The sequence below is a fragment of the Clarias gariepinus genome, chromosome 11 (genome assembly GCF_024256425.1).
Source record: "Clarias gariepinus isolate MV-2021 ecotype Netherlands chromosome 11, CGAR_prim_01v2, whole genome shotgun sequence".
NCBI classification, from domain to species: domain Eukaryota; kingdom Metazoa; phylum Chordata; class Actinopteri; order Siluriformes; family Clariidae; genus Clarias; species Clarias gariepinus.
Window position 1 is genome coordinate 3,274,560 of NC_071110.1, and position 25,815 is coordinate 3,300,374.

The 25,815-nt window shown below is 39.2% G+C and overlaps 1 protein-coding gene across 1 annotated transcript in view; it reads left to right on the forward strand.

Moving 5' to 3' along the window:
* The window catches only part of robo1 (roundabout, axon guidance receptor, homolog 1 (Drosophila)), a 278,052-nt gene that overhangs the window by 20,278 nt on the left and 231,959 nt on the right, over window positions 1-25,815 (forward strand). The window contains exon 2 of the mRNA XM_053506706.1: window positions 11,524-11,676. Within this exon, the coding sequence (XP_053362681.1) occupies window positions 11,583-11,676 (94 nt within the window). The 5' untranslated portion in view covers window positions 11,524-11,582. The remainder of the gene's footprint in view (window positions 1-11,523; window positions 11,677-25,815) is intronic.

The window sequence follows — 25,815 nt, forward strand, 5'->3', positions numbered from 1 at the left end:
ATCCTTTTTATTCCCTCTGTTATTTATTTCTTCATGTTAAAATTTCTCTTCTGCATTAAGTATTTAATTTTAAACTATTTCTTTATTATATAAAGGATGAATGCTGTGTATTTAAATCAGAATATTATAAGATATATAAATATATATTCGTTCCCTTTCCTATTTCTTCTTCCTTCCTTCCTTTCTCTCTACACTCCATTATATATTTAGAATTTTTTTATTTTATTCTTCTTCCTTTTTCTCTTCTCTATGCTTCCTTTCTTTATATGGCAGTTTAAAATCTTAATCACTTTTCCTCCATTTTCTCTTTCTTTCTTACTTTTTTTCCCTTTTTATATTATATTCATTTTTCCTTTTTTTCTCTACTAACCAGTAAATATATGTGTATATATATATATATATATATATATATATATATATATATATATATATACAGTATATGAAAATTCATTATATTTTTCCTTCCTTTCTTTTTTCTCTACTCTTCATTTTTTTTTTTTGGAAGTTTTAAATTAAATGTTTTTGTCTACTCTCTGCTTTTCATCTGTCCTTCAGTCTTTCCTTCCTTCCTTTTTTTCTCCTTTCGTCTTTGTTCCTTATAGATCTTATTCTGAACAATACTTTCTTTTTTTCTTTCTCTCTTTTTTTCCTTTTATTCTATAGCAGTTTTTCTTTTTATTCAATATTCTTCCTTCCTTCTATCCAGTATACAGTACTTGTAGGAAAATTCATTATATTTATTCTTTCTTTTCCCCTTTTCTCTACTCTTCCTTTCTCTCTTTAAAAGTTTAAAATTTTAATTATTCTTCCTTCTGCTTTTTCTTTCTTTCTTACTTCCTCTCCATCTGTCCTTCAGTCTTTCCTTCCCTCCTTCTCGACTTAATGTCTTTGTTCCTGAACATTTCTTTCTTCCTTTCAGTCTCAAATTTCTATTTTTTCTTCCCTCCTTTCTTCCTTTCTGCCCTTTCAGTTTCATTTCCTTTCTTACTTCTTCTTCACACCTTCCTTGTATGCCTTTTTTCCTTCTTTCTACCTTTCCTCGCTCCTTTTCTCTATCTGATACAGTAACACTTCCCTTCTCCCAGTTTTTTTTCCTCACTCACTTTTCATCACTTTTCTTCCACCTCAGTCCTTTTTTTTCTTGTTCTTTCTATAGGATTTTCAGTTTTCATCTTTCCATCCATTCGTTATTCCTGGCTTCCTTTGTAACTTGCTTTTTTCCTTTTCATGATTCTTTCCTTTCCTCCATCTTCTGTTCACATCCCTCCTATACCCTCCTGAGTTCTCATCCTCCCTCGATCTCTTTCTGTTCCTCTCTTTGTGTCTGTCCATCCGCCCCTCCTACTCTTTATTTCCTCCTTTTTTTCCTCCGTGCATTCTTTACTCTCTCCATCCTTCCTTTCAGAGTCATGTACTGAGTGCAGAACTCTTTGGGTGTGTATCAGTAATGTACTGTATAACACACTAATGTACACTCACAGCGTAATTAACACAGCTTTAGGGGCGGGGTTATCTCAGGATATCTCCTCATTAAACATGTTAATTAGGCGTGTGGGATCTCGTTAGGGAGCTGATATATTTCCTCTGTAATCTTTATTGTCTGAATGATTTGAGATTCATTTGCTAATTAAAGTGAAGCAGCGATGCTCCAGTATGACGTTGCTCGTCACGGACACGGCGGTTTAACGGATCGGTCCTACACTTACAGCTTTACTCTCTCTATACTGATAACAAGCTCCTCCTCTCGGTGTGTACACTCTCTTATTCTCTCTTTTCATCTGTCCATCACACTCTCCTCCCCCACCTTCACTTCTGCTGCCTTTTCCCTTTCAATATCCATTCCTCTCCTCCATTCATCCATGCTCCTGCGGGTTTTCCCTTTCAATCGTCTGTCCTTCACTCTGGCCAACAACCTCCCTTCCTTTTGTTTTTGTCTACAAGTCATAGTTTTACATGAAAGTTTTTTTCTTTCTACTCATCCTTTAATTTTTCCTCTCTCCGTATTTTGTTTTCATCTCAAATTTGTTCACTTATTTTCTGTCTTTACGTTTATTCCTCCTTCCACCATATGTCTGCTTCACCCATTACCATCCTTTATCAATAAATTCCTTTTTTGTATATAATTTTCCTTTCTTTCTTTCTTTCTTTCTTTCTTTTATGCAATTTATATGTACTGCATTTCAGGTTATTGTTGTTTGTTTGTTTGTTTCTTTCTTTCTTTTTTATATGGAGGGCATTTATGTTCATTTTCTATTTCTTTCTGTCTGTATTTTCTTCTTTTTTCCAGTTTATATGTAGGACACTTCATGTTTACTTTCTATTCTTCATGTTCTTTCTTTCTTTCCTACTTTTCTTCACTTTATATATATATATATATATATATATATATATATATATATATATATATATGGCACTTCATGTTATTCTTCTTTTTTCTTTCTTTTCTCCAATAGCGGTATGTGTACTGCTATTCAGGTTATTGTTCTTTCTTTCTTTCTTTCTTTCTTTCTTTCTTTCTTTCTTTCATCCTTTCTTTCTTTCTTTCACTTTATATGTACTGCTATTTAGGTTATTGTTCTTTCTTTCTTTCTTTCTTTCTTTCTTTCACCTTATATGTACTGCTATTTAGGTTATTATTTTTTTTCTTTCTTTCTTTCACTTTATGTACAGGGCACTCCATGTTACTCTTTTTTAAACAAATTTTATATGTTTTAATTTAGGTCATTGTTCTTTCTTTCTTTCTTTTTGCACTTTATATGTAAGGCACTTTGTGTTAATCTTTTTTCTTTCTTTTTTTTCTTTCAGTATCTTTACAACTTTCTTTCAGTACATTATTTTTTTTCTTAAACTTTCCCTCCTTCTTTTCGTGATCATTTATTCCTCTCCCTCATCCCTTCCTTCCTTTTTTGTCTCTCGACACCAAAGATACAAGAGTACTTCAGTGCTCTAATTCCTTTCAACTGAATCCTGGCTTCCGATTGGCTAGAAAATGTTGATTAGTTTACTGTGACAGCAGCTCTGACAGCAGTTGATTATTTCCACAAAGTGGTTGATTCCTTACTTGTCATTTCTGGCCACAGAATTTCTACCTCCGATTTTTCTGTGTTTGCAATAAATTAGAGGTGAAAGCTCGTGTCCCTGTGAGAGTGAAGACTCCGGGGAGCGATCCGACGCTTCCACGGCACCACAATGACAAGTGCTAGAGCAGAACAATGACAAGTGGCATTTAGGGATTGTGTCTGTGGTGCGGCGAGTGCATAATTAACATTGCATAACCTCCATGCTTACAAAGCATCTCTTTTAATTAGAGTTATGATTGCAGCAGGGCAAAGCCAGCGATCCTTGCTGGAGATAATGAACGCTGGAGCTGCGGTGGCAGTCGCTTCATTGTTGCCTGCGTGGACTTCTGACATGGAGGACACAAAGGGACACAAAAGAAACCCTGCGCTGCTTTGTTCCTCCTCCCGCTGATCCAATCACTGCCGCCAAATTGCACTTGGACTGCTTTCAAATGAAGGCTGCCCTGGCACAGCACTGCGCGCACCTCGGAATTGAGCTGTAATATGAAATGTGGGGCAGCGTGTGTATCCTGTAACACACCGCTTCTTATCTTTATGTATTTTAAAATGAGTTACGGCCTGAATTGTTTGGGAAAAGGTGTGCGGATATATGTGGATGTATAATATAAATATTAAGGTATATATGTGTGTGTGTGTGTGTGTGTTAAAAACATTTTACACTTTTAAAGCAATTTAATCCCTTGGTCAGAGATCCAGCTGGTCATGAGGAAACTATGAGGAACTTGGAAGGGAAGAAGGGAAGACAGAAGCATGAAGGACAGAAGGAGTGAAAAAAAAAGAGTGAAGGGAATTAAAAAAAATTAGAAACAGTATATGAAAATTGAAGATAGTAGAAAAAAAGAAAAGTATAAAGAAGGGGAAAGGAATAAAGAAGATGATGAAAGGAAAGAAGGAATCATGAGAAACAAAGGGATGGAAACAAAACAACAAAGAAAGGATAAAAAAGGCAAGAAGACAAAAATTAAGAAGAAGAAGAACGAGGGGGAAGGAAGGAAGGACTGAAAAAAAGTGAAGGGAATTAAAAAGAAGGAAGAAAGTGAAATGGTGAGAAGAACGAGAAGGGAAGCTATGAAACTAGAAAAGGAAATGAAAGATAGAAGAGAAAAGATGGAAGAAAGGAAAAAGAGGAAGGAATGATGGTGAAGGTGGCAGTTATCTTGGTGTTGGAGGCAATAGTGGTAGTGGTGGAGGTATTTGTGGTGGTGATGGAGGCTGTTGTGGTGAGTGTGTTGGTGGTGGAATGGTGATGGATGTGTAAGTTGTGATAGTGATGGTGGTGTTTGTGGTGGAGGTGGGAATGAAGATTGTGGTGCTGGTGATTATGGTGGTTTTGGTGGTGGAGGCAGTGTGATAGTGGAAGCACAGCACTGCTCTCCTCCTTTAGAATCTAATTCCTTTCCCAGTGGTGATGAAGGTGATTGTGAAGGTGGGGGTTTTGTTGGTGGAGGCAGTGGAAGTGGATATGGTGGTGGAGGCAGTTGTGGTGGTGATAGAAGGAGCTGTGATGATGTTGGAGGCAGTTGTACTGGTGGTGGTGGTTGTGATAGTGGTGAATGCAGTTGTGTCATGGTGGTAAGTGTGTTGGTGGTTGAGGCAATGGTGGTGGTGGTGATTGTTAAGGTGGTGATGGTTGTGGAGGTGATGGAGGCAGTGCAAGTGGAGATGGAAGTGGAGATGGAAGTGGAGCTGTTGATGGTGGTGGAGGCAGTGGTGGTCAGTGTGTTGTTGGTTGAGGCAATGGTGGTGGTGATTGTGCTGGTGGTGATGATTTTGGGTCAGTGTCGATGGTGTTGGAGGCAGTTGTGTTCATGGTGTACGGCACAGAACTCCTCTCCTACCTCAGAATCTGATTTTCGCTTATCTGTATTCGTTCCATTGTTGATGGTGGATCGAGGGATAAAAGCCAGCTCTGCTCGTTTGCTTTTACACAAAACAAATCTCCATTTCCAGTCATCCTGCTGCTTCCATCATCTGCTAATGAGGATGCTAACAGATACATGGAGGAGTAACACCACGGCTTCGTAATGCCATGTTACTCAGTGAAGCTGTCTAATGATCAGTGTTAAGTGTGATGCGTTAAAGCTTAGTGTGGTGTAGCAGGTGTGTTATGAACCAACGTGCTGTGAGATTGATTACGCCCCAAATACGTAGATAAAAACATCTCAGCGCTGGTTTAATGTAATCAATAACGGAATGAAGATAATGACTGGAGATAAATCTGCAGGTTACAGATCGACTCTTCTGAGCTGTTTCATTCCATCTGTGCCTCAAGAAGCACCTCCAGAATCCAGCAGAAGGAGGAGACACTCTTGACCTACACCAACTGTAGCAAGAAACTTAAAAAAATAATTCCAATCAACCATGAAACGTTCCCATTAGTTATCACTGGAGCACCAAAGGTTCCAGCTGGATGATATTTGGACCCTTAGTTTAAGATAGTTCTAGGAAGGGAAAGAAAATTAGGAGGGTCAGTGAACTAAGGATTAAAATAGGAAAGGTTAGAAGGAAAGAAAAAAATTTAAATTAGAAAAAAAAGAAAAAACATGGTTAAATGGATGGATGGAAGATCTGCGTGAAAGAAGGGAATAAAGAAGGAAAAGCAATGAAAGCAAATGGATGAAATAAAGGAAGGAAGACTGGAAGGTGATGAAAAATTAAAGAAAGAATAAGGAAGGATTAAAGTAAATAAGTAGAAACAAGAAAATGGATAGAAGAAGGAAAGAAAGAATTGAAGAAAGAACAGTAATGTGAGAAGGATGTCAAAGGGAAAGTATTCAGAAAGAAGAAAAACAGAAAAGGGAAAGAGGAGAAAGTTAGAAGGAGTTGGAAACAAAGAAGGATGTCAGAAGATGAAAGAAGAAAAGAAATATCAGAAGGAAAATAAGTTTGGTTGTGTGTGTAGAGAAAGTCAGAGAGAGAGAGAGAGAGAGAGAGATTAGTGTTAGACACACAGAAGGTAAAACTTGCAGAGAGAAAAGGACCGTTGAGTAAGCCCCTCCTCATCCTCATCTTCCTCCAGTGGACAGGTTAATGCTTTTACAGTAATGAAGTGTGCTGAGGAGTACAGCTCCATAAACACGCCTCCTTTACGTCCTGTCCATCAGCTTTACGATGTTCACGTCCTGTCCATCAGCAGTACTGCAGCATCGCAGAGGAGCCGGAGAACCGAACACACCATCCATTACACACATGACACTGACAAGGCAAAAAGAGCTGACGGCTCACTTAACCAGATTGGCTTCTACTCCAGGAAGTTTATGTTCCTTTCTCTCTCTCTCTCTCTCTTTCTCTCTCTCTCTCTCTCCCTCTCTCGCTCGCTCTTTCCCCCTCTGCCACGGCGAGACTTAGCAGCTGACCCGTAGATATCTTATACATGGTCCTGTAGATTGGACGTAAGTACTGCACATGAACTGAGAGAGACTGAGACCGTTCAGCGGCACCAGTCGTTTATTTTAAAATGAAACTCGACAGCGCTGAGCTCATTCCAACATTAATAAATACAATAAGATGTAAAAATCATCCCTTTCTCTGATGTTACAATGTTGAGAAAAGGAGGAAGGGGAAAAAATATGAAAAAATATTATGAAGGAAAATGGAAAGGCATGAGGACGAAAGGTAGAAAGAAAAGAAGAAAAGGAAAAAAATAAAGGAAGAGGAAATGGAAGGAAAGAAGCATACAAATGAAAGACAAGAAATTAAGGAATGGTAAACAAAAAGAAAGTATAGGAAAAAAAAGGAATTGATGAAATGAAAAGAAAATAGATGGAATGTGAGAAGAAGGGCAGAAATGAAGGGCAAGGAGTGAAAAAAATCAGACGAATGAAAGAAAAGAAAAAAGGAACGATGGAAGGAAAAGCAAAATGGAAGGAAAAACAAAGAAAAAGAATTTGAAGGAATGAAAGGGAGGAAAGACCATGTGATAATAATAAAGTTAGGCACACGGAATGAAGACGACAGAAAGGCCTAGAGTGACGTGCCCAGTCTAACACTGATTATTAATGATTAGGAATGAGATCAGATCGCAGTAGAAAAGCTGATAAATCACACAGAGTTTATTGCCGCACAAAATGTTTACCTGGATGTGTGTTTGTGTGTGTGTGTGTGTTAATGAGCCAACCCGAGCACGGTGCTTGAGTTTATCTCGGGGCAGCACCGAGTCTGACTTTTACCTCCCCAGCTCGTGCATGAACACAGAGGGCCGCTGCAGTGACACGAAGCGTGAGATGAAAGGCAGGAGATTAGCGTGAAAGCCACAGTGGGTTTTGTCAGAGATAATCTGAAGAGCATTTGACTCCTCAGAGCGCTCGCTACACTTCTCCGCTCCGATGATGTACCTGCTAAACACCCCAATTTCACCACACTAACCACCTCTCCTGACACCATGGAGCACCATTCATGTGCAAATGCTCCAGCACTCCAGCCGTTCTGTAGTGGAGTCAAAAAGACCGTGTGTGTGTGTGTGTGTTTAGTGATGTGTTAACCCCATGTGCTGTCATCAACCTGAAAGAGAAAGAAAAGAGGAGCACATAAGAGCGCAATTGTCTGTTCTGACTAATAATCTCCATCACGGTTTAGCTGAATCACAAAGGTTATTTGCATTCGCTTAAAAAGCTTTCACCTTAAAAAAGGTAAAAAAGAAAACCTTTAAAAAAAAAATTTTACACAAAAAAGGGGCAGAAATACATCGAGCGATGTTATAGTGGGTTTTGTAATCCAATACTTTTAATAGGATTGTTTTATTCTTTTATTTTGTTCGTCTGACTGATAAAAATGAATGAAAATGCACTTAAAAGCTAAGTTAAAAAGAGAGAGAGATATTATGCAAGAAGAACTGACACTCGATTAAGGTAATGAAGTCATCAAAAAAGAATGAACAAAAGCATATTTAAAGGAGGGGAAAAAATCGTGAACAGTTCCATAGACATGTTGAATCTCTATATTGTGTCTAAGTTTTATTATTTGTGATGTTATTATTTTTATTCAAAAGAAATGATCCTATTATAATTTTTTTACATTTTTGGAAAGCGATGTGGTTTATTTATTTAAGTGTCTGCTTGAAAAACGGCACGGTGGCGTAGGGGCTTAACAGTATCTCCTTGCACCTTTCCAGGGTCCGGGTTCGAATCCCACCTCCCCGTGCTTGGTGGGTTTCCTCCGGGTACTCCGGTTTCCTTGCACAATCCAAAGACATGCAGATTAGGCTAATTGGCGTTCCCAAATTGCCCGTATTGTATGAATGAGTGTGTGCCCTGTGATTGATTGGCACCCTGTCCAGGGTTTACCCTGCCTCATGCCCTACGTCTCCTGGGATAGGCTCCAGGCCCCTGGCAACCCTGAATACTGGATATAAAGTGTGATATAGATGATGAGTGAGCAGACTGTGGGCTCACAACTAAGCCTCCATGTTCTGTGGTTATAAATCTCAGATTTTTTTTATCTCGATTTCTTCTTTTAAACTGGGATTTGCCTGTGATGTGGTACTCTGATGCACTAATCAACTTTAATATTTGATTGGACCACATTTAGTTTTGATTACAGAGTGCATTCACCATGGTGTTGTTTCACATTGATTTGCAACATCACAACATTTATTTTCATCCTGTGTCGCATCAATTTTTGCCTGGAATCTTGTACTGATAAACGGAGAGTCAGATCACTCTGTACTCTTCTCGAAAGACTTTCGGGGAGGTGAAGGTCAGGACTCTGTAGTGTCCAATTCATGTGGAAAAATGATTCCTCGTGCTCCTCGTACCGTAGGGAAGAAGAAATGCTCCATAGATGTAATAACCTGGTCATTCACATTGCTGAGTCTAGACCTGAGCCCCAGATCATAACACTTGGCTTGTACAGTAGGCGCTATGCATGATGGGTGCATTGCTTCATGCACTTGCCTTCTTACCCTGACACGCCCATCACTCTGGATCAGGGTCAGTCTGGACTCATCAGACCACATGATCTTGTTCCAGTAATTCCTTGATTCAGCCCAATAATGTAACCCTTATGAACAGGTGACTTTTATTTTGGCCAGGCAGTGCAGTTATGTGGGTCTGTGTTATTAAGTATAAGAGTCTGTACTTCTGATTCCCAAGAAGTTTTGTATTTCCCTGTTTTGCTTCCCTTATATTCAATTCAATTCAATTTTATTTGTATAGCGCTTTTAACAATTGTCATTGTCGCAAAGCAGCTTTACACAATCAAAAGAATTATTTAAGTTTGTATGGAATGTGAATGTGCATGAATCAAAATGTTCAGATAGTCCCTGGTGAGCAAGGCGAGGGCGACAGTGGCAAGGAAAAACCTTCCTGAGATGGTAGTAGGAAGAAACCTTGAGAGGAACCAGACGCAACAGGGAACCCATCCTCATCTGGGTGAAACAGAGAGCAGGAATTGATCTGCAGTCATACTGTGTGTTAGTTGGCAGGCAGTTCAGCTATAATAGCTGATGTTAATTGATGTTAATATGGAGTCCGGGTAGTTATTGAAAACTCAGGTAGACTTGTATGAAGTTCCAGTCCTAAACTATCGAGCAACTGCAGCCATAACACTCATATGTTAATTGCCTTTTTAAAGTGTGTGTGTAATTTGTAGGAGAGAGGAATTAAACATAAATCTTCCATTATCTCGACTTAATCCATTCATGTAATTGAATAATTACTCTTTGCTGTCCGGATCTGTGACTGTTAGGGTGCAGGGTGAAGAGGCCATTTGTATTTATTTTTTCATCCTGTGCTTGTCCTGTGTGCTGCATCCTTCCTTGTCCCCCCTCTCAGTAATTGGGTATTTATCAGATTGTTTGTGAAAGGTGCTTCAGCTGCCTATCTGACACAATTATCACGACCCCCACCGGCCCTTCATCGGACGTAAGCAGGAGTGGAGAATTTTTCCATCAAAAAAAGGTTGGAAAGAGGTTAAAATGGTTAAACTCCTCTCATCATCACATGCAAATCGATTCAAAGGATGCGATACACGATTGGGAGTGAGTCGGGAATAAGGCATGATAAGAGCCAGGACAAAGAGTAGCTCAAATCTGATCACGGGCCTAATCCTCTGTCCAGGAAAGACTCCTAGAGAGAGAAAGAGAAAGAATGTGTTTCCTCCAGGCGTTATGATAAGAGCTAAGGAGCAGTTACTACTGCCGAGAAACCATTACAGAAGAAGTGGAGATTGTGTGTGTGTGTATGTAAGAGAGAAAAACTGGGATTTAGGAGCTGTACGAACAGGCAGTGTGAGGCTGGGAGACATGGCGATGTAATATTAATTGCGCGATATATCATGTTTTAACATGGCTTTTTAGGTAATTGTATCATTTAAAACTAAAATACTATATTTCAGACTCTATTTGATGTACTGCCTTTGTATACTGTAAATAAAAATATAAACAAATAACAGGAAATGTATAAATGTAACAGAAAAAATAAAATAAGAATAAAATTAAATTATATTTAAAAAAAAAGAAATACAAATGAGCAATCAAAATGTTTCAAGATTAAGCATTTCATTGCATATCGTACTATGTATGTCTGTGTACTGTATGTGACAAATAAAATTTGAATTTGAGATTTACAATCTCAGATTTTCCTATACGTCCTCCCTCAGATGCTTTAAAACCTGCGTGGATCTGGCTATTGACGGTCCGGCCACTGGGGACGAAGTCTCAATGCACAATGCTCTAAAGAGACAACGAGCATGCATTCGGTCGAGCTGCGGACCTGCCTCGTTGTAGATGGTTCTCCTCCGATCATCATGTATGAGTTGACATAACGGGTTTCGACATTTTCGGGGGTTGAGTTTTCTTAAGGTCTTCCTGATTTCTCGTCGTCTCCCAGTGATGTTTTTCCGCTCTTGAAGCGCTTATGCCACTCAAAACACCTTAAACGACTTGTTGCAGCATTGCCGTAAACTTGCTGAACCATGATGAAATAGCAGACGTAGTAATGTACATGGTCAAAATAGGGCCAGTTGCATAGCTCCCGATGTACACAGTATGATGTCTTTTGGCACGCTGACTTATGAAGGTTGGTGCTCACGGTGCATGCAGGCTTGTGCAGCCGTATGCTGGGATGTTAAAAAACTAGTCTCAGAAATGTTTGATTCCACCTGCAAGATCTCGCAAGACTCATGGAAACCTGAGCGATCCAATCAGAACAGGATACTTTACACAAACTTGACACTTTTCTAACACTTCTAACAATTTTTCCTTCTTTCCTTTTGTCTTCTCTCCTCTTACGTCCTTTAGGATGTTTAGCAAAAATTTAACTTGAAGACTTTTAAACACTTTTTTGGTTTGCTGGTTTGTTTTAAGCCATTGTTGTGTTTGGCAGTTACTAGAGAAGTCAGTTACTATAGAAGCGAGTGCATTAAAAAAAAACCTGCTGCTGTTATGGAAAATGAATGACCAATCAGAATCCAGATATCATCCGTGCTGCGTTTCTCTCATTTATAGATGAATCTGGGAGGAAAGCGGACGTCAGGGATATCAGGGATGCCAGGTCAGTAAGAATCATGCGGATGACATGGTCGGGGGACTTCATCACCTTCATCATTACCGTCCTCATCGCTACACCTCTCTGGGTTGTGGAGAGCTCTCTGGTTCCAGGTAAGAGTTATGGCTCTGTTATGATTCTTCATTATGACTCTTATATAAGCCTTATATCCGTACAGGATGCTTATGATATAATTTAGATCACCAGTGTGTACAGGGACTAGTGTTAATTATGTTTATGCTATTAAGTATGTAACGTTGGGGTTTAAACACCTCAAGGTGTCCTTAAATAAACTGTCTGTTTGTGCGATCAACACCATTTACAAACTAGGTAACTCTTTTAGTTTGTTTCAAGTCAGAGAGGTGCCAGATCTTTCACTATGACACGAATAAATAAATAAAAATTGGAAAAGAATCTAGCACAAGAATAACTTCTGCATCAGTAACAGCATTATAATTCTGGGGAAAAAAACAAGTGTTAAGAGTCAGAATGTGCTGTCTGCTGTATAAAGTATAAAGCAGTTGATGATGTTTTTGTTACATCTGTACAGTGCAGAATGATAGATATTTTTAAACTAGAAGATGTCTAAGAAGCAGCAAAACACAATGCTAGCATCATGCTGTATTATGCAACAAGTTCCAAACTAGCATATGGCTAAGAAAACTAGCAAAGGATAAAGCTAGCATTACAGTGTATCATCTGGAATGCGAATAATAGTTTGCTGATAGGAATTCTCAACTTCCTCACCATTTTCATCCTGATCATTTGGATCCATAACTACAGTAAGTTCCAGATTAGCATACAGCGAAGAATCAATAAAGCACAAAGCTAGCATCATGCTGTATTATTTAAAAAGTTCCAAACTAGACAAAGAACAAAACTAGCATCGCGCTCTATTATACAAAGTTCTGAACTAGCACAGGGCTTAACATTAGCAAAGCACAAAGCTCGCTACACACTGTGTTATTTAAAAATATTCTAACTAGCATAGGACTAAGAATTAATAAAGTACAAAGTGAGCATCAAGCTGTATTTATTTAAAAATTCTCCAAATAGCATACAGCTAATAATCAACAAAGCACATTTAAACAAAGCTACATCAACAAAGCTATTACGGTGTATTATTTAAAACATTACAAACTAGGCTATGGGTAAAAATCAACAAAGTATGAAACTAGCATCATCCTCTATTACATACAGTAAAGTCTCTAACTAGCATAAAGCTAATCACCAGGAATTGCCCAATTTGGTTTCATTTTAATAAGTCTCGTGATTTTATAAATACCCTGATTCAATATAAAAAAAATTATCAGGTTTTGTTGTAGTTCTAAATTAATTTCACAAATAATAGAATATAGATGAACTGCAGCATTTTACTGCCTCAAATGCAAACATAATGCATATAGATTAAAAACTTTAAAAAAAATCGATTTTACTAATTCATTTGTACCGAACCTATCGGTAGTCTAAGATTAAAGGAAAATGACTAGGATCATATAAAACAATTTTCCACATAGGCTTCCACAACTAAATCATACACATGTGCTAAGACCACGGCTGCGTGGCTTAACCCAACACCCTTTATTAAAAACCCAACTACTGCACCTATAACCTCGGCTCTGGTTCGTACAACAGTGTTCCGTATATAAGAAGGTTCGACTTTTACCTTCAGTTCATGGCACGAGAATGACTATTCTCCGAACTGCTAATGAGGAGTCATCTTTTTGTTTGTTTTCTTTGTTTCTGAAGAATTACAGCCACACTTTTGGGGATTGGTGGTTACCGAAAAAACAAAACAAGACAGGAATTCAAGCAGGGCTCCATTTGCGCTTGATAAACGGCTCCCTGCAGCGCTACTAATCGGCCGTAATGTGACCGCAGCGTGGCTCGTGCCTGTTAGATCGAGCTTTTATTATAGCTCGCTGTCACATTGTTTGTGCTTTAAACAGACGAAATGCTGAACTGAATCTGTTTAGGAAATGTGACAAAGCTAATAAATGAACGAGCGTGCGAATCAATAAATAAACTTAGATATGAGGCTTCCAGGGAAGCCATGTGTCACCTGCCCGGTGGAAGTGCTAGCAGTTTTGACCTTCCCCATGAAAAATGTCATTATGGTACAAAAAAACTAATTCATTAAAAGATTTAATAGCTAATGCATGACTATGCTTCTAATAAACAGTCTGTGAAGGTTAGTTGAGTTTCCTGTAAATGGTTCCAAGAGGAGTTGCAAGATTTTCAACTTCAAGGCAGATTTGAATTAAATTGATTTAATTTAACTTAACCTTTAAGTAAAGGCCGAGAGCTCATACATCTAGACTGTTTTCTGTCCTGGCTTTTAAGTTGTAGAATGAACTTTCTCTAGATACCCATACAGCCGAGTCTTTGGGAATCTTTAAGCGATGTCTAAAAACCTATTTATTTACTAGGTCCAGCGGTACCTCGGCATACAAATTTAATCTGTTCCGTAGATGGGTTCTTAAGGTGAAATTGTGTATCGTGAAGTGCATTTTCCCATAGGATATAATGTAAGTGCAAATAATCCGTTTCAGCCACCCAAAAATATTACCAATAATACCAAGTTTCAACACAATAATTATATTTTTTGCATATAAGAATGAAGTACAGTATGAAATAAATAGACGTGAACTTTTACTTAACCTAAATTTATGATTCCTGTTGGCACCGGCTGCTTTAAAAACCAAACTGAAAGTGGCTCCCTTCTCTTCTTGTACCTGTTCATTCTTGGGACTCATGGTGCTACAGTATGCTTCACTGAATTTTGCACAAAATGCACTTCTAACAGTTTTAACAAAAGCTTATTAAATGCACACAAACCTCAAACCTTGTCTTTTGTAACATGGAGAAGATCGGGACCGGATATAAATATTGAACATACAGTGAGGAACACGTATATATGTGTTGTAAAACCTCTGAGGCTCAGTATCTTGGCACGTAGCATGATTTTTGTTCGACGTCTTTCCGTCACTCAGTCCATTAGATCTATCTGGATTCCCCATCTTCTCCCTAATTCACGCCTGACATAGTGACAGCTCTCAAAATCACCCCCTCTGTCAGGTGTTTTATCTTTTATTACCCCTCTCTCTCTCCTACACATCTCTCCATCCCGCCTCCCTTGATTCGTCTTGTTTTCTCATTGTTTTTTCCCCCACACCCAGGAAACAATTTCCTTGTCCTGCCGTGCCGTGCACCCGGCTCTGTGAGTGTGATGTTCTTTGTCTTGTTGGAGGTGGCTGTAATTTCGGTCGAAAGCAGACGTGCCGAGTTCTGTTTTAGCTCTGGCGCCGCAGCATCTATGACTAGCGCCGCACAAAGCAATGCTAATGAACGAAGCCGAGCCGGGCTTGCACTCCATTTCCCTCGGCGTGATTGGATGCCATGTCATGAGCACTGAGCTGCGAAGCCAGGAGGATAACGTATTAGTTTGAGGCTCAAAGCAGGAAGATACAGCATACAGCACATGGAAATTAATTTCTGACAGGTGTAAAGATTTGAAACGAATAGTCCGATATTTTTACATTTTCTACTGTAATGTGTTAGATTCTCAGTTGCGTCTAGAATGTTAAAATCTGCTATGTATAAACAACGCTGGCAAATTTAAAAGAAAACTATTTATTCTCTCAATTCTCTATCAAATTCTTGTTTCAACATTTTTAAACACAGTGTCTCTCTTAAGTTCTCTGATGATGTAGATTCGAACCCCCAACCCTGAAGGTGCAACAGTGATAACTTCTAAGCCACTGTACCATGATATGTAAATCAAAAAGTCAACCACTTTATGTAATATGTGTTTAACTAGATATTTAGGAGACTTTAGGAAAGAGACGGGGTACACCTGGGATAGGGTTCCAATCCACAACAGGGCAAAACATAAGATTAGGCTAACTCAGGGTTAGCCTAATCTAGATGCCTTTGGATTATGGGAGGAAACTCGAGTACCCTAGGAGAACATGCAAACTCCAGGGACACAGACACTAGATGGGAATCAAACCCTTAACCCTGGAGGTGCCACAGTGCTGACCAATTCGTCACCATGCCACCCTGCACCACTTACCCATCCACTCATCATCTATACCGCTTTAATCTGTGTACAGGGTTGCAGGGGGCCTGAAGCCTATCCCAGGAGACTTAGGGCACAAGGTGGCGTACACCCTGGATGAGGTGCCAATCCATCAAACACACTCACACCCTCATTCGCACGCTGCGGGCAATTTGGGAACTCTAATGAACCTAATCTGCATATCTTTGGACTGTGGGAGGAAAACAGAGTACCCATAAGAAACCCACCAAGCACAGGGAGAACATGCAAACTTCATGCACGCTGACCCAACCCTCAACCCTGGAGGTGTGCCATGCACCACTTTATTTATGATTTATTTATAAATAGGACTGCCTAAGCATTTTTTTTTAAATCCAGCATTTCCGATGATTCTTTAGCTGATCAAGATCTCATTCCAGATTATTTATTTTTCAGAATTGTCACTCTTCAAGCTCAACAAATATATGTTTATTGATTATATGGTGTCTGGAAAAAATGCACAGTGATGTCAGTGATGTAGCTGCGGGAGAGTCACTTTATCAGACCTTACCATGGCTTCTGTAGCCTTCGCTCTCCCGCTGTACATGCTGAACCTCTTGTTCTTGGCCTCTTCTTCACCTGCTTCATCATTCAGACGTTGCTGACTCCAGCACTTGGTGCTGCATATGTTTTCTCTCCCGGCCACGACGAAGCATTCAGTTAGTGTCCTACCTTTGGTGATTAAATATGTGGTTAATACAGCACTATAAGGATATTGAATTACGCCGCAGTCACTGTGACCTTTTGCAAAATTAAAGAGGCAATTGTGCGAGACGGCGGTTTCGTACCAGGTGGAGCCAGGATACAGCCTGGAGGAGAAGCGATTCCCGGCGCTCATGTTGTACTGCTTACGAGGCGACTTCTCTCACAGCAGTGCTCAGAACGGTTCTCAGAAATAGTCGCTGCTTAAAAAGGGAAAAGAATCGATTTCTCCGGGTTCACTTTATGAGGATGAGTAATTTTGTGCGCTCAGTGGGGGTGATTTTCATTTTCAGCAGTTGTAAAATATTTAATTTGAACACTTCATAATTACATTCTGCTTTCTAAGGCTTTTTTTTTTTACGCATTTGAAAGCCTGGATTTCTTTTCCACTTTTGTTGCACCATCAAACTCGCACTGTTGCATTTAATCCTTTTTTTTTTGGTTTTAAAGTGAAACTCAGAATACTTTTAATTTTATTTAAAAAAAATTCTTAAATTCCATTCTTTTCTTAAAGATTTCTTTTAAATAAAACATTCTCTAGTTTTTTGTCCTTTTTACTCGCTTCACCATGAGAAAGCACTTTCAGACTAAACAGTTGCAATATTTTGCGATACAACCAAACATGTACATTCACTGACTGAACTGCTAGCTTACGTCCAGTTACATCATGACGGTTTTAAATACTTAGCTAAATGATTCAAATAATCTTAAACTGCGGTAAACTCTTGTAAAGCCCTCCTGATTTTTTTCCATCCATTTTTCTTCACAGCTGTGCGAAATCAGTTGTGCAATTTCTTACATTTTATTATAGGTCAATTTGATTCATTAAATGTTTGCGTCAGTTTTCGATTCAGAATCAATTTACACCTGTAAGATTATTTAGCCAAACTTACAACTATTAAAAGGTTAAAAATGTGCTAATTTACGTTGGTGCCCTTGGTGCATTACTGCCACCTGTTGGACTGGAGTGTAGAGCAGAAGAGCCATTTGTTTCACTTTGTTTTAGAAAAGACATGTTTCAATGGTTATTATATAATTTCAGTAGGGACATAACTATAAGCTTGAGAGTAAACGACAGAGCATGGAACGGAAACATCCTCAATTACTGACCGAGAAAATCATCAAAAAGTCAGGTATCAGCTGGAAAATTCATCAACGTTAACAGTTTTCTGGGATTCTCAAGAGCCAGAATTGGAACATTATCAGGAAAAAGGTTCAGCAATCAACACTGCTTGTTATAGTGAGACGGTTATTAAAGATCACCTGAAGATATTCACCTGTTTCTTGCCCTAAAAGCGGCCTTACGAGGACGAAGATTCACTTCTGATGAAGAACTGAAGACAGCGGCGCGTTTGTGGCTCGCAGCTCAGACTAAAACATTTTTAATGAGGGAATACGAGAGCTTGTTGGCAGATGGACAAAGTACATTGAAAAGCAAGAAGATTATGTCTTTTTTTAATTATTTGTTTTAAAAGTATATAAAAATAGGATAAAATAGATTCTACAGCTAGAGTGCGGATAATTTTTGACCCACCCTCCTATTTTCAAATGAAGGGTTTTTTTTATTATTATTTATTGTGTCAACTCAGAAAAGGGGAAATACCAATGCAATTAACAGTGAGTAAGAGTATTTTGAACACATCTGGTGCATTTATCTTAACTCTGGACCATCGAACAAAATGACAAGCAATCTCACACAGGAGGAGGAAAGCTTTTTCTTTTCCTCTCCATCTTTTTTAACCACTGTCTCAAACCAGATGAGAGGAGAAATTGCTTGATGTAAGCGATGCTTCCTTTGGCCCTGGCCTCTCAGCGCAAGCCATCATACATTACTCTGTAGAACACTTTGCAAATTGCTTTGTAATTGTGTTTGTGTGAAAAACAAGAAGAAGAAAAAAATGGCCATTTCAGCACTACGTTTTCATTTCTTATTCCAAGGAGAGATGAGGAATACTTGCGAGAAACGGATGCAAATACTGGGCCATTATTAGAGAGGAAGAATAACGTCCTCGATTATAAATTGTCGAGAAGGGATCCATCGATATCAAAGGCGAATATATAATAATGTTTATCCTGAAGGTTTCTCCAGCTCTAGAGCACAGTGCATTATCATTCCGTGGACAGCCTGAGTGGAGATAATCCTTCCTCCCATCTCTGCTTTTTTATTCTGTCTCTAGATAACCTCGTGGTGTCGAGTGCCCTGCAGTATTTCTCTGTCCTGCAGTGTTTTTCACCTCTATGTGCTCTTCTGAGGACGATGAGTTAAAGCCCATTTCCTCCTTCTCATTACTTTTAATAGCAAAAGCATTATATTTATATATTCAGCCACTTTCTGGTTTCGTGTGGCTTCAGGATGTGTGACGTGCATATTAAGATGGCCACTGATTTTTGCTAGGTTTAGGGGGTCTGTTTTATATTTTCTGAATCCAAATAATTCAGTGTGTAGCTTCTCATTTTAAATGCTCATGGAAAAGTGTGTTTAAATATCAAAGTAGTAAGTAAACAACTAAGGAGGTTGCTGAAATGACTGGAAGGGGGGTTAGAAACTACCTAACACATTATTGAAACATGGAAGGATAGTGCTGAACCGTGAACTTGACGAAATCCTCATTGAGTGTGATGGGAGATGACTTAAACGCTTGGTAAAGTTGCACCGTAAAGCAATCGTCAGTAAAAACCAGAGCTGTCTTTATTAGTAAAAGTAAGAGCATTCATATATATACAGTATACATACACAATGATGAGGGCTCTAACGATTGGCTCAAATGGTTAAGGGGGTTAAGACTTTGGGTTACTGATCAGGCGTTTGAGTCCCAGAGACCTTTGGATCAATAACCCAGAGTCTCAACCCATAACTGCCCAACCCCCCCCCCCCCTCCCTTCCACCACCACCATTTGGGAGGGGGGCGGGTCTGGGGGGCAGTTACGGGTTAAGACTCTGGGTTACTGATCTGATGGTCCAGGGCTCAAGCCCCAGCACTGTCAAGTTGCCACTGCTCCAAACTTTGGTTAGTCACCCAGGGTTAATAACCCCCCACCAAGTTTTGGCTCAAATGGTTAAGGGTTAAGACTTTGATCCAAAGGTCGGCGCGTAGGCAACTGTGGCCGTGCTAGGACTCTTAACCTTTAACCATTTGAACCACCCTTTGGCAGCCCCAGCACTGCCAAGTTGCCACAGTTGATCCCTTGAACAAGGCACCTTAACCCTTAAACCTGTATCCTGGCTGACCCTGCACTCTGACCCCCAGCTTCCTAACTGGGATATACAAAAAATGCGGGTAAGATACCTGTAGCAAGTAATTAAATCTGAGACCCCGTCCACACAAAGCCGTTGCGTTCCCTATCCGATCATTTTTTTTTCATGAACACGGCGTCGTCTCAAGAAATATCTGCGTACACACGAAACCACTTAAAACGGTGTAGTATATATGCCAGACCAGTATGGGGCGCTGTAATTCTGCCATAGAGATACACTATACACGGAGAAGAAGATTTGAGCACCTTGCACGCTGTATACGAACCAAGATGGTGTTGTCCATTATCGCTTGTTGCTCATAACAGTTGCATAGAAGCAATAGATTTTGCTGTAATAAAGCTAGTGGGCTTTGTAGCAACACGAACACAATCATGTAGTCCGCCATTATCGTTGTTGCTGTTACGTGTGACGCAGCCGACACGTGATGTGATGACATCATCGTTTCACAAAATATACGGATTGGCCGTACACGCGAAGACGCAAGGGTGTCGTTTTCCGATTTATCCACCTTGGGACCCGGTTTCAAAAAATAGCGGTTTCAGTCTCCTAAAACGCCGGATCCGTGTGGACAAAACGCCAATACGATAAAAAATGTATACAGCGAAATGCGTCTCCGTGTGGACAGGCCCTTAATCCTAGTCTGCTGATGACCAAAAGCGGATTCACAGGGAGTTGTACAGCAATCGCTCCACTGAATAAAGATTTAAGTTAATTTAACATTCATCGAAGGAGTCTCCAGTGTCAATGCTTTGTAACTCACTAAGTTTTATGATAAGTTGCATTTACAGTACAGCTGGTCAGTACTGTATGATGTTGCATTACCACACACACACACACACACACACACACTCGTGCATGTTATTGAAGTGCATTGGAGGATGAAGGCAGCTGAACATCCATTAAGTTTCAAAGTGCTGACAGCAGAAATAAACATTTGCCACCCACACATTCACATTGTCCAGGGAAAATCCTAATAACTATGCTCACTTGATGAAAATGTGCTCGATCTGCATTCTCCACTAATGACTGGGTGGGAATGAGCGAAACTTTCCTAAATGTTTACAGCTCACTTACACACTATAGACAGTAACACCTCGTGCATGCAAGCAATGTCATAACGTATAGTCTGTGTTCCGATGAGCTGGAGTGTGCTGTGTGTGCGTTTTATCTTTTTTTTTTTTTTTTTTTCATTTACTCATGATATTACTGTGCGGGCGACTTGTTCAGATGATTTATCGAAACACTTTAATATTGATGTCTGTATCTGTTTAGTGCTCCGTGTTTGTATCTGTATTTGGATTTGAACCCGAAGTGGGTGTGGCCTAATCCTTAAAAAAAAAAGTAGCATCTTGTATGAAACAGTTCCTCAACCTCAGCCTCATCACTCCAGTTTATAATTCAGGTCTATTTTCTCCAAGTACTTTTCTTACGGCCAAAGTAATGGTGTTGGTGCTAAAAGGTCCCAGCGAGGTGAAACAGTGAATTTTCAGATAGGATCATACAGTATAACGGAATTTTTCATAATACTTCAAGCTTCTTATTATTCTCCCAATCCATGCGTCGTTTTTTTGTAATTATGCATACACATTTATATTTCTATCAGATAAAAAGAATTGCTAAACACAATTTCATGCAATTTTATGACCGTAGTGTCTGTAACTTTTTTGAAATCAAATCTTGCAAGATCTTAACTGTCATTCAGATGAAACTTAGCACTACAGATTTTTTGCTTTTTAGGTTTTTACCTAAAAAAACTATTTAAACAACCATTTTTACAGTTCATATACTTCTAGGAACATAAATAAATATGAATAATTTGCATGTTAAATGATTATAGTTTGAAGCGAGACAGTGAAACACTCAATAATGGCCATTTTTTTCTATATATAAAATCATGGGGGGGGGTATGGGGGGCGTGTTTTGGCTGATATATATGGTATTTTTTTGTAATTCATGCGTTTTTGTAGTTGTGTTTACTGTATAGTTATTTGTATATACAGTATATATGGTGTTATGGCAGCGTCCCTGTCTCCGGGCTCTTGTTTGCGCCGATGCGGTCACGCTTATTGTGCATCTGATGAAACTCATCTCCAGTCGTGAAATGACACATCGGCTGTACCAGAACCCCGAGGCTGGAGATTTAGCCGGTGCACAAATTTATTTTCTCCATCCCCCACCCCCCTAACAGTCTCTGTTACCCAGAATCCCGCTGTGACAGCCGGCAGACTCCTCTCTCAATCCACACAGCACTTCTACAGTACCTGCACACAATCACTTGTTTCCTGCTCTAGTACCGTTCTCTGTACTGTTCTGGGTCAGGAGACGGAAGAGTAAGTCTCTGCATTGTATTAGCTCTGTACATTTACTTTGCACAATGACGGGTAAATTGAATCTACTCTAGTATAAACATTGTGTTCACTGGACAGTTTAAAAAAGTTTTAAAACAACCAAAAACTCTTTGATGGATCTACCTTTTCTCAAAGTGCACATTCGTCACGCTGTAGAAAACAGGCTCTCCATTCTAGGCTTTTTGGTTCTTTGGAGGATCTTTTTGGTGACCTTCAACGTTCTTGACAAATGAGTTCTAGGAAAAGCTTGCTTAGAAAACAGTTTAAAGTGAAACAGTTTGGAAATCATCGCTCTTAGAGCCGTCGCATCAAGAACACTAACGTTGCATAGGCGTTGTAATATAGTTAGTTCACGGTAAGGACAGCATTGTTTAGGAACGTTTAATAAAATAACATTAAGATGGCATTAAACAAACAGCCCAAAAACAACCTCAAACTACAAAATTTTAACCTTTACTTTGAACATTTATGCTGATTAACATCCGTTTAAACAACATCCGAGCGCATCCATGCTTACTTAAATTTCTAACAGGAATTCTGATCAGAGATCGTCCCAACACAACATACCCAACAGCTTCCCCCACACAGCGTGTGTATCTCATATCACGCGTCTCTTAGTGTTGTAATGTTACCTCTCTGCTTCGTTTTCCTTCAGACGGATTACATATTAAGAGGTTCATCCTACAATAGCTCCAAAATCACTCCACTGTAATGTGATGTTTGCGCAAACTTCATTATGTCCGTTTTGATAGAACACACCTCACACACTAAGATGTTTTTTTGGACTTTTTTTGGTTCCATTCCTTTTTTAACTGCTGTTGTCCATTATTTATTGTAGTGCTCATTCTCATGTACGCACATCAGCATCATGCCCCCTAGTGGTCCAGTGGCATGCACACATACAGTACTGTAGTGCTCTCACCTCATGACCAAAGATCGAGTCCTTCAGTTGATGCTCAGTGTTTATGGTCTGTTTGAGACCGAGCCTGGGGTTCTCTCCTTTTCTGAGGTTGTGATCCAGGTGTTTCCTTGCGCAAACAGTGAGCAGACAGCTGTGTTAGTCAGACCAAACAGGTCCATGATCAGAAATCCATGCCTGTACGTGCCGAGGAGGTAAATGAGCAGGGCCGCTCTCTGCTACTTTCCCCGACCACACTACATTTGTCAAGACGCGCTTCCACAACCATTTATCTTCCCGCGCTCATTTCCCAGATAGTGCTAGGAATATCTGGTTTCATCCCTCTTGGCTTTGTGCTGTACTTTGTCATTTCTTACGGAGAGACACAAACATTTATTTTAATTTCATTCCTGCTACAGATGTCATATTCATTCTGATACACACAACTCTTTCAGGGTGAGTTTCTTACATCATTTAGCGATCATGATCATTGCAGTACAAGTTTCTTAATCATCATCATCATCATCATCATCATCTCATCCTGATTGCAGTGCAAAGAATCTAGTTTCGGTTACAGCGTGGATCTTTTTGACGGAATGAATAGGTGGAATCTCTTCAAAGCGGGATGATAAAGGCCCTTGAAACGTGGCATTTAGTGAAGCTTTTCAAACGGGCTGAATTACCCCTGCTTTTCACCAACGCACGATAATGGAAATGATCCTCCAGCTAACTCTCTGCCTCTCTCAAAAAGAGAGGTGATTTCAATCCTTTCATTTGTCAATCACCGCTGCAGCGAGTCCGGACTCATCAGCGTTCCGGCGCTCCCCCTGGCGTGGCCCGGCACTTTGCATGAGAATGAGGAAACTCTGAAATGAGTGACACTTGCCTTTTTGGTCTCCGTATTGATACAAAGAGACTGGGTTTGTGTTTGTGTCTGCTGAAGCTGCAGCCGATGATGAGAAACTTACAGCCTCTTCATCCTCTCTGTCTTCATTCACATTCACTCGGGGGTCAAACGCCAAAGGAGCTGCCAAGTACCTGGACGGGAACATGGCCAGAATTTTGAATTAGCAAGGCTAAACTAAAATGTAACCTGACTATATGCACCTGGAGAAAAGAATGGGCCGGGAAGAATTCATTTAGAAGGAACTCAATAAAACAATAACAAAACATTAATGGAAATGATGAGCAGCAGCACAACCAGCAGGAGAAAAAAAAAAACTTACAACTTACGGTAGATTAAAAAGATAATGAATTTATATGGAATGATACAAAAGGTTATTTATTTATTTATTATTTCGGGAAAATTTGATCCTAACATCTCAATATCAACTGTTCAGAGGAGATTATTGTGTACTATTGGATATACACCTTCAGTATTGTTTTACAGTGTAGAAAGTAATAAAAATCAGGAACGACAATGGAGTTAGAATGGGTGTCCAAACTTTCGACTGGTAGTGTATATATCCACACAAAACCATGTAAATCTTAATAGATTTCGGCTGTGTGTATGATATTGTAATGTAACTGGTTGTTGATGTAACTGCTGTTGCCATTACATTCAGTAATATGTAGGAATTATGATGAAACATTATTAAGGATCCTGTATGGTCGGGTACAGGCGTACTGTACTGTAACACCACTGGGACATACCAACCCCTGTGATGCCTCTGTTACTATAGAAACATTAATGTAATAGAAGGAGCGCATTAATAATAATAATAATAATAATAATAATAATAATAATAATAAAAGGTGTAATTGGCAACTCTCACATCTGCCATTAAATAAATCGACACCTTCCGACCAATCAGAATCCAGAATTCCACAGCACTGGAGTGTAAAAAATATCTGTGTACGGACTTAAGTTTTGGGTCTGAGCTGTTAATTAACTACAGTGGTAGAAAAAAAAAACCATAAACTTTTAAACATTCACTGCAAGCGAGTTAAGATAGTTAGTTAACTTATGCATGAAGAATTTCATTACTTAATGAATTGCTTGAAAGCAAAAACAACAACAACAATAGTTTTTTATGCTCTTCAATTTGAAAAATAACAACAGGAAAACTTTTAACTTGAGGAAAATCTATATTAGGCTAAAGTAAAAAAAAAGTATTATTATTATTATTATTATTATTATTATTATTATTTATGCATTAATATAAAAACTGGGCTTAAGAATTACTGATAAACATGGCCCCTTATTTCCCTTTACTTTATCTCCATTGCCTGTTTGTTATCTTTCTTTCTTCTTTAGTTGGACACTCATGCAATCAGTCGAATGAACGCATCTAATTCCGCTGAGGCTTTTTAAACGGTATAAATCACGTACGTAGCGTTTCTACTCAGTACTGTAAGCTCTGCATTAATGCCATTTGTTTTTCTTTTTTTTTTTTTTTATTGAACACTCCGAGAGGTGGTGAGGTTTGTTTTTGGCATGAATTCTGAACAGCTTTTAGGAAATGAAACACAGGCGGAGTATTAGCTGGCTTTATCAGCGCAGAGCCTCTGTCTGGCTCGCCTCTTTATCTCCATCTCTCCACTACATGTCATGAGATGATGAGCTTTTCGTGACTTTAAGGCAAAGAAGATTCACTTTCAATAACATTCTGGATGACTAATGTTCATAGATTTGACAGCTTTTAATATAAATAACGTTGGAGCGGATTAGACAATTTTCAGATTGGACAGCAATTAAATTCTTGCTAGCCTTTATAATTAAAAATATTTAACAAGCGTTGATTAGCCACACCCCCTCCACTACAGTGTCTCGTTACCCGTAATCATCACACCCACTTGTCCTTGTTAAACATCCCATTGTAGGTTTAATCCCCCTTTCCTGTAATTAGAAGCTTCACTCTTCTGAGAACGCCTTCCACTAGATGCTGGAGCGTAGCCGTGAGGATTTATGTTCATTCAGCTAAAAGAGCATTTGTTAGGCTCAGGTGC